Raw genomic sequence first — 9921 nt, 5'->3', positions numbered from 1 at the left:
AACAATAAAATATTCGTCAATGGTTTTTATGGATATTTTTGTCCAGTAGATAGGAAAAGAAGAGTTATCCAATTAAAAACTACAACACCATGGTTTGTCACAACCATCTCTGCTTTGGATAGCAGAGAATAATGTAGCTTTATATCTCCCTAACCAATGGTAAAATGGTGATGCAATGGTACATTTTGTTTTTATCGGATTCTGACTATTTCCTTTGATACTTTTTTTGTACTATTAAGTCGAGTACTTAATAAATTAGAACTTCTCCTAACACGGTGACACTTGTGTTTGATTGCTACGAAACATTTGTGCAACGTGGCATTCCTCTTATCTAACCAAAAAAGTACTATGAAATGGGACCCACTAACATTACATATCCCTTTATCACTTATATATGAGCCCATGGGTGATGGAGTTTGCATGTTAGTGATTATGTTACTCTGATTTTACGTTAGAGAATCTCAATCCGTACTATATATTACTATGGTATTTCCTTTGTCCCAAAATATAATGTATTTTCCTCTTTAATTTATCTCAATATATAGCATATTTTGAGTTCCCAAGAACTGAAGCACATCAAACATCAAGTCCACTTTATCCATGTCCCCGTTGTGTCCTCTTGGGAGTGTTCGTAACATGTAATGTTTTGTAAGCGCTAGGTGATTTAAATTTGTATGTTTAAACTATGATATGTGTAAATGGAGATAAAAATAGTGCCTGGTAGTGGCGGCAATTAAGTCCCACGCTGGAGTACTAAGTAGCAGTGATAATGACCACTATTGCAGCCACAATAGCAATAAACCATCAGTGGGATGTTCTTACTACTAGGATGATATTGTTGCTAAAATAGGGGCGGAAACATTATGAGTGTTAAAATAGCGGGCTAGCGGCTGTTATTGTGGCAAGAGCTATTTTACATGTTATAAAATGTTTTTATTTAACTTTTTAGGCTTGGCTATACGACTAATAAGTTGTATAAATGATACCTTCTGACTAAATTAGCTACAAATTATAATTTCAAAACTAAATTGATCTCACATAAATTAATATACACAAACAATTTACTTATATTTTGACTAGTATTTTTTTCGCACTATTGAAATATGTCCGCTATCCGCTATGACAATGAAAATCCACAATAATCATCCCACTGTCCACTATTGTAGAGAGAGCTTTTAGTTACCCACTGGCCACTGCAATGTAATTTCACGTTGTAGAGAGAGCTTTTGATTGTGTTAAATATACATGCCCATAGTCATTTTTAAGATAATGAATTAAAAAAATTGGTCTCTCCACCTATAACGGGTGAACACAGCCAGCATTGAAACAAATTACAAAGACCTTTACACAAGGTTTAACCAAACAAACACCATTTAGCACTTAGACTCAACCTCTTCCATAACACCAAACAACTCAATAACAAGCACCCAAATAAAAGAGAAAGATAAACATGAAGCTACACTTCTAATCTTCTCGTCAAGTTCCATCTAGACTTTGAAGAAAGACGAAAAGTTCTAACGTCCAGTAATTTGCACCCCCCCTTTACCATATCACCCTCTCTTCCTCCTTAGGCAACGAAGATCATTGACGAATCAAATATATTCCCCTAAAAATTACCTGAAAAAATAGTTAAACTTAAAGTCATTGAATACTACATCATTTCTACAGAGCCAATCTACAACAACTTAAAGTTGCAGCCTCTACCAAGGTTTGGTACTTAAGCATTCTATACCATTCAACCAGCTGTTGAATTTTGGCGGACCATTAGACGCGTACGTTGTGCACGCGTGCCGCCACGCCATGCGAAGCGAGCAAGCGCACGTGTGTTCCCCCTATTCTCTCCACCTCACATGCTTCAAGTGGCTAGGAGAGCATCCTCCCTTATAAGAATGTCTCCTTCTCCTATAATAAGTAAGGTAGTAGAGGTGGACTTTTGTGATTTTCCAAATAATTAATCTTCGAATGGGCTAAAACCCATTTATTAATTCCAACACCAATCACCAAACATATTAGCAACACTCATTGGAGAACTAAAAAAAACATTCATGGGCGGCTAGTTTAATCCCAAAAGTAATAAAGACGGCATTCCATACAAATCTAGCAACTTGGCAATCAAAACAAATCCACCGTCATAATCAATAGGAATAGAAAAACTATCTGCTATTCATCAGTCATCTCAAGGAAGGCTGATATGTAGGGTTCATGAATATTTTCTCCACTAAATCAGGGTGCTTTCTTTGAGACCTGCATCAGTACTAGCTTTGACACCCTTAAAAAAAATCCACAATGTTAACACACACTAAATATTTGGTTAGCTTATCGCCGATTTTTTTCTCATCAGTTTGATGCGCAATAGAGCTCCTAGGTGCAGCTGGAATAAACTTGAGACGAATGATAAAATTTGGTGTTGATTTCTATTGAGTTGCATGCATTGATTAGATCAACTCAAAAGCTTAAGTAATGAGAAAAGACGGGTATTGAGTTGCATGCATTGATTAGTCTAACTAAAAACTTATAAGCTGATGAACAAATTTACTTATACTCCAACTCTTTCTTCTTTGTTACCATTCCAATTATGGATACCGAATTATTGCGTGCATGTTTCTGAAGCTTGTAAAAGGTGCCTTTTTTTTAAGAAACAATTCTTCATCAGTATCTGTTGGAAAACATTTTAAAACAAACTTTTCAACTCTAATATTGAATTTATTTATTTGTGCTCTTAAACAATTGTCACAAACTCAACTTAATCCATCATTCATTTGTATCAACACTTTAAACATGTCCAAAGGCAATTTTTTTATGAATGTAGTGGAAAAAGAATACGTGTCATATATATATACTCATTTACTCCCATTTTAAAATTTTCCATAATGCAACTCTGATCCATAATTTGACATGACCTCAACAGTTACAGCTGATAGGGCCCATAGATTGCACCAAGTCACCAACTAACTACTGTTCAACAAATTGTCCACTCATATATGGCATATAGCACAGGAGAATAGGCAGCTATATATTGGCGATTGTTGAGTTTTTTATACGCGATTTTATTGACCTTTATAACTTTAGCGGTCCAAAACACAAGGCCCTGAAACATATATATATATATATATATATATATATATATATATATATATATATATATATATATATATATATATGATGAAAAAGACTCCTAAATTAATTCTAAAAATCGAAAATAGCTGTAGTTGGATATGAACTTAGCCTAATCACGTGCTAATAGACCGCTCCGTTTTTCATGCTTACTGTTTGTATTGGGAACCTAATCTTGCGAACAGAGCCGTAATGTTTCATTCTATTATCTAAAAAAAATCTTGCAAGAAACTACATCGCTACAAGTACTACATATAATGCCATTTTAACTCCAAGATTGCTTAGCGACAACACCCTGCAGTTCACCGGCATTCTGCAAGGTTACAGTACTTAAAAGCACGATATATTCCTACTGTTTTTCTTTACTCCAGGATTACTTAGGGACAACCCCTTGCAGTCCATCGGCATTGCCAAGTAGAGTACTATACTACGGACCACTCCGAGTACTAGGTTGTGTTTAGTTCAGCGTAAAGTTTAGATTTTGGTTGAAATTAAAGATGATGTGATTGAAAAGTTGTGTGTATGATAGGTTGATGTGATGAAAAAAGACTGAAGTTTAGATCCAAATACAGCACTAGTTTTGTTTTCTAGAAAAAAACTGCCGAGTACCAGTAGTAAAATGTACTGTACTAAGTATCTAGATCTACATGATCTCCAAAATATTGCCCTCCTAATCCCATGTGCAAGGAGTGCCACCGATGGTTAATGTTTCTTTAATGATCAGATGATTATCATTCCAGCCCATTTTGATCCACATTCCATAAAACAAAACTATAAACGTAAATAAAAACATCAAATCCACGGGCTGTGTGCATCACATGATGCACAGGTTGGAATTTTTATTCCATTATCTAGAAAGAAAAACATCAAATCCAGCAAAAAAAAAAAACAAGAAGAAAACCAGAAAACCCCGATCCCAACGAACTCCGCTCACCTCACTGTTCACCTCTCTCCTCCTCCTCCTCCCCCGTTTCGTTGCGTTTCTCCCCCACCGCGAGCGACCACGAGCTCCCACCAACCGCTCCACCTACTGGGACACCACCACACACACACACCCCACCACTGGACTGTGGAGTAACGCACACTCCAGCTCTCGCCCTCGCCCTCGCCCTCGCTCTCGCCGCGACCGACCGACCGACACCGCGCGCGGCCGCCGCGCCTCAGGCTCAAGAGATCCCCCCCCTCCCCGCGCGGATCGCGACTCCCCACCCCACCCCACCTGTCGGCGCGCGCACCCACCGCCCACCGCGCCGCGCCACCAAATCTCGCCTCGCGGGTACTCGCGGCGCCCCAAATCCCCAACCGCTGCCGCGCGCCCACCCCCGCAAACCCATCAGATCTCGGACTCGCGTCGTCGTCGTCGTCGAGGATGCTCGTGCAGGACCGCGTCTCGCCGCACGCGGCCGTGGCGGTGGGCGGGGGCGGGGGGCAGAAGACGCCGACGTCGCCGCGGGGCGCGCCGGGGGCGGACAGGCGGCACCCGCGGCCGTTCGCGAAGAACCTCGACTTCGCCTCGTGGGCGTCGGAGCACTCCTCCAAGCTGCTGCTGCTGCTCTTCGTGGTGGCGTCCGCCGCGGCGGTGTTCCTCCTCCGGGGCGCCGCGCCCGACGCCGCGGCGCTGCTCTGCCTCGACCGCTCCCGCTCCTCGTCCTCGTCGGCCGCGGGGTCCGCCAGGCTGCCGTACCCGGACGTCAAGTGGGCCGCCGTGCCGCCGCTCGCGATCGCGGCGGGGGCGCCGTTCGCGTCGTTCCGCGCGGAGAGGTGGATCGTGGTCTCCGTCTCGTCCCCGCCCACCGCCGCGCTCGGCGCGCTCGCCCGCGTCAAGGGGTGGCAGCTCCTCGCCGTCGGCAACTCCCACACGCCCTCCGGGTGGGAGCTCAAGGGCGCCATCTTCCTCTCCCTCGAGCTCCAGGCGCAGCTCGGCTACCGCTCCGTCGACTTCCTCCCCTACGCGTCCCACGTCCGCAAGACGGCCGGCTACCTCTTCGCCATCCAGCACGGGGCCAAGGTGATCTTCGACGCCGACGACCGCGCCGAGGTCCCCGGCAACGATCTGGGCAAGCATTTCGATGTCGATTTGGGATCTGGGGTCACCAACCACCCCGTGCTTCTGCAGTACAGCCACGCCGATCCCAACAGGACGGTGGTGAATCCCTACGTGCACTTTGGGCAGCGTTCAGTGTGGCCACGGGGGCTGCCGCTAGACAAGGTTGGGGAGGTGGCTCACGAGGTGTTCTACACTGAGGTGTTCAGTGGCCAGCAATACATTCAGCAAGGGCTCTCAGATGGATTGCCGGATGTCGATGCCGTGTTCTACTTCACTAGGAAGCCACCAACTGCGGCGTTTGATCTCAGGTTTGATGCAGAGGCGCCGAAAGTGGCACTGCCTCAGGGCACGATGGCACCGGTGAATTCGTTCAACACATTGTTCCACACGCCAGCTTTCTGGGGTCTCATGATGCCAGTGTCAGTGAGCTCAATGGCATCAGATGTGATCCGTGGCTACTGGGCGCAACGGATCTTGTGGGAGATTGGTGGGTATGTGGCTTTCTATCCGCCGACTATTTACCGGAAGGATCATATTCAGGCATACCCGTTCGCTGAGGAGAAGGATCTGCATGTTAATGTGGGTCGGTTGATCAAGTTTCTGAATGAGTGGAGGTCAAACAAGAGAACTCTATTCGAGAGGATTCTTGATTTGAGCTATGCCATGGCTGAGGAAGGGTTCTGGACAGAGCAAGATGTGAGATTAACGGCTGCCTGGCTGCAGGACCTTCTTGCAGTGGGTTACCGGCAGCCTCGGCTCATGTCATTGGAAATTGACAGGCAGCGGGCAACCATTGGAGAGGGTGACATGAAGGAATTTGTACCCAAGAAGCTGCCATCTGTGCACTTGGGAGTTGATGAGATTGGTACAGTGAACTATGAGATTGGAAACCTGATTAAGTGGAGAAAGAACTTTGGAAATGTTGTGTTGATCATGCATGTTAGTGGGCCTGTGGATCGCACGGCACTCGAGTGGAGGCTGCTATATGGAAGGATTTTCAAGACGGTTATCATACTAGCTGAACAGAGCAACACAGAGCTTGCTGTTGAGCGCTGCGCGTTGTCACATGCATACAAGTGAGTGGTTATCCACCAACCCCCCCCCCCCTCCCCCCCCCGCCCCCCCAAACCCCCAATAACTCTTTATCTGACTTGCTCATAACTATTCTGATTCTTAATTTACCAGCCTGTTCATCTTGAAAGTTGTCAGTTAATTACTTAAGGTTGCAAATAATTACAATCCAGTTTTTTACTTAAACAAATGAGTATTGAAACATTCATCTGCAGGGTTGCATTTTATAACCACATGCACATTCTGAACATGTTCTCTGGAATTTGTTAAATAATCCAATATGAAATTCATTAATGACAATATCGTTTATGCTAATGTCAAATACAGTTAGGACTGTAATGTCGGGATTTTATATTGATGATTGCATCCAGACTATATGTAAATGAACACATTGCTTGAAGTACTTAAAGTCATTATTATTATATCATTACATATCACTAGATAATTCCTGCTGGTGTTAAATTGAACTTTGCTAGAGGATTCTTTTTTTTTTGTTTGTTTGTAGGAAGACTCAAATTTTTCACTCTTTAAACGACATTGAATGTTGGCTGATTGTGTCATTATATATATGATGTTATTTTGGCGATAATTAACCATTTTTGTTTGAATAATGAGCATCAACAAATTATGATGGTACTGCCTCCAAGACTCTTCAGTTGTTGTGGCTGAGCTGGTTATAATGGTTGTGACATTTGAGTGTGTCTTCACTGAAAAGGCTAAATAGAAATGCACACTTGTATGATGGAGCTTAGCATAAAAATAATTTACAATATTTGCTACTCCCTCCGTCCCAAAATATAACAACTTTTAGCCCTCAGGATTTGTCCCAAAATATAACAACTTCTCCACCAACATTCTCTTCTCAACCAATCACAACCCTCCAGCATTCACTTTTCCCACCTATCTCCACTACTCATCCAATCACAACCCTCCACCATTCACTTCTACTTACTTTCTTAATAACCGTGTACGACTCTAAAACTTCTTATATTCTAGGACGGAGAGAGTAGTTGATTGTCAGAGTTCACTAGCTACATGTTCTGTAATGTGGTCTTTTTAGTATCAAACATGCCTATATGAATATAGTGGTCCACCAGGGATTCAACTGAGAAAGGACTAACTATAGTTACAAATTTCTATTTCATTTTTAAGTTCAAGTCTTCAGGGGCCTAGGTTCATATGGCTGAACCAAAGGGGTTTGCATGATTGTATCAAATTGTTGGTTTGCAACTTTTAACTGCCTTTAAGTTGTTTTGATGTTTGTCGTGATTATAGCTGATCAATAATGTTATGAATTTGAACTTTCTTCCATGTGCTAATCGTGCTGCCAATATTGTGTAACTTAATTAGGTTTCTGCCCAAGGTGTTTGCGAGATACGGTGGTGCTGATGGATTTCTCTTCCTGCAAGATCACATGATTCTTAACTACTGGAACCTGCTGCAGGCTGACAAGGAAAAACTTTGGATAACCAACAAGGTTTGTAGGCTTCATGTATTTGCTATTAATCAATTCACATGATACGTTATTATCCATAACATACTTTCTCATACTGCAGATTGCACATTCTTGGGTTACTGTTCCATTGGAGAACAACAAAGAGGAATGGTTTGTAAAGCAAGGGTCAATGGTTAAGCAGGTCATTGGCAGTTCCCCAGTTCATTTCCAGACAAACTATAAAGAAAGCATGGGCGAAGATAAGATTGCATTCTGTGGCAGTGAGCTTTTTTACATACCACGTCAATTTGTTGAGGATTTTGGTGACCTTGTGGGACTTGTCGGCGATTTGGAATTGCACCACAAAGTTGCTGTCCCGATGTTCTTCCTGGCGATGGACTCGCCTCAAAATTTTGACTCTGATGCTCTGGCTGGAACAGTGTTCAGGAGCAACTTGGTGGGCAACGAGACTTTCTCAAGTATTTATACAGCTCAGGCACCTGCTGTTTTCCCAGTGAAAGTACAGAACGAGATTGATTTTATAAAGCTTATTCGGGTTATGTCCACGGGAGACCCTCTTCTAATGGAGTTGGTATAAATACATATTCTGTAGTTGGAACGAAACTTCATCCTTGTGACAGTGTGGACAGAGTAGACAGCCATAGATTTCTGTTTTCAGGGGGTTCTCCATTGTTGTAATTTCATTTATTCTGTTTATTTTGTAGCTGTTTTTTTTTTCCTCTGCTGTTGTATATTGTTGTATCAATAGTGACATTGTTACTGAGGATCATCTTGGTCCAGCTGCCCTAGTGAAGGAAAGGACAGCTAAGAGTTTACTGAGAAGAGTGTCACCACGGTCGGCTGTTTTGCGAGCTTTCAGGGGTTGCCTTCAGTGAGATACACCATTGAGGGATACAATTTGTTGTACCCTTCAAATTTGATGAAATATTTGATAAACGGAAAACCATACATACCCTTTTAAAGGAGTATAATTGTGTTTCGAAATCCAGCATATGTTGATGAAAGTTGGTTATTGTTTGGAACAAAAAGTTCTCAATAGTTCGGACTAAAGTCACTGAACTATTTGCCATTTCTATTGTGTAGCTTTAAGCCTTTAACCTTCTAGATATGAAATTTTAGTGGAAGCTCCTTTGACGTAGCTCTACTTGTCCACCAATTAGGTTGTTCTATGACATGGTCAATTCCTCGGCATGCATTTGCCTTTCTAGTTCTGTATAAAAAGGATAATAAAGCTATTTCCAATGCTTAGCCTTTCTGAAGCTTGCTGCTCCAAACCTTGGGCCGATGCTTAGCCTTTCTGAAGCGGAATAAGTTCACTTTGGGTCCCTATATTTGTCGCCCAGTCCGATTTTTGTCCCTTGACCGCAAAACCGGGTACGACCTGTCCCTCAACTTACGAAAACCGGACAAACAAAATCCCTCGGCGGTTTTGAAGGCGGTTTTGGCTGACGTGGCGCCTACGTGGCTTATTTGACTAGATCTCCGTCCCACGTGGCATTGACGTAGCGCTTACGTGGCAATTATATCCCGAAAAAATAATAAAAAGCTTGGCCCCACATGTCAGCTGCACACAAAAAAGTATTTTTAAACTGGTGGGGCCCACATGTCAGCCTCACTCCTCACTTCTTTCCTCTCCCTTCTCTCTCTTCTTCCCTTTCCCCTCTCTCTCGCAGCAGACGACGCGGGTAGGCAGCGGAGCAGGCGAGCTCCGGCCCTCCGACCGGAGCGCCGCGGACAGCGCGGCGTAGGCGGTGGGTGACCGGAGAGGCGTGCGCGCCGGGAGGTCGGAGTCGGCGAGCACAGCGACGTAGGAATCGGCCGACGGCGGAATCCTCGAGCTCTCCGACCCGCGCACACCCAGCCCCAATGGTGGTGGTGGTAGCAGTAGCACCGTGACTGCGCGCGTCCCCTTCCACCTCCTGATACAGCCGCCGCCGGCCGAATACATCGATATATCCTAAGAAGCAATTTAAGCTAGCTAGCTTCGAGAGATTGATATTCAACAATGGCGTCAGCTCCGACCGCCTCTTCTGCAGGGCTCGTCGTCGTGGTCCTTGTGGCGACCCTCGCCGCCGGCGGCGCCAACGCGGCGACCTTCACCATCACCAACCGGTGCTTGTTCACGGTGTGGCCAGCGGCACGCAGCTGAGCCTGAGCCAGACGTGGACCATCAGCCGCCGGCCGATTCTGACGTCGCGGCGCTCACCGACTCCGACTGCCTAGCGCTCGCCGA

At 44.4% G+C, this 9921-nt stretch overlaps 1 protein-coding gene across 1 annotated transcript; it reads left to right on the top strand.

The window, feature by feature from the left end:
- Nucleotides 1–4130: 4130 nt before the first annotated feature.
- On the top strand, nucleotides 4131–8546 carry LOC127774072 (probable glycosyltransferase STELLO2). Its single transcript, XM_052300342.1, has 3 exons — nucleotides 4131–6237; nucleotides 7583–7709; nucleotides 7789–8546. Exons 1-3 carry the CDS (start codon nucleotides 4484–4486, stop codon nucleotides 8263–8265), a joined length of 2358 nt encoding a protein of 785 aa, XP_052156302.1. The 5' UTR covers nucleotides 4131–4483; the 3' UTR covers nucleotides 8266–8546.
- The last annotated feature ends 1375 nt before the right edge of the window (nucleotides 8547–9921 follow it).

The sequence above is a fragment of the Oryza glaberrima genome, chromosome 5, assembly GCF_000147395.1.
Source record: "Oryza glaberrima chromosome 5, OglaRS2, whole genome shotgun sequence".
NCBI lineage: Eukaryota > Viridiplantae > Streptophyta > Magnoliopsida > Poales > Poaceae > Oryza > Oryza glaberrima.
This window is presented reverse-complemented; position numbering and strand designations above follow the sequence as displayed.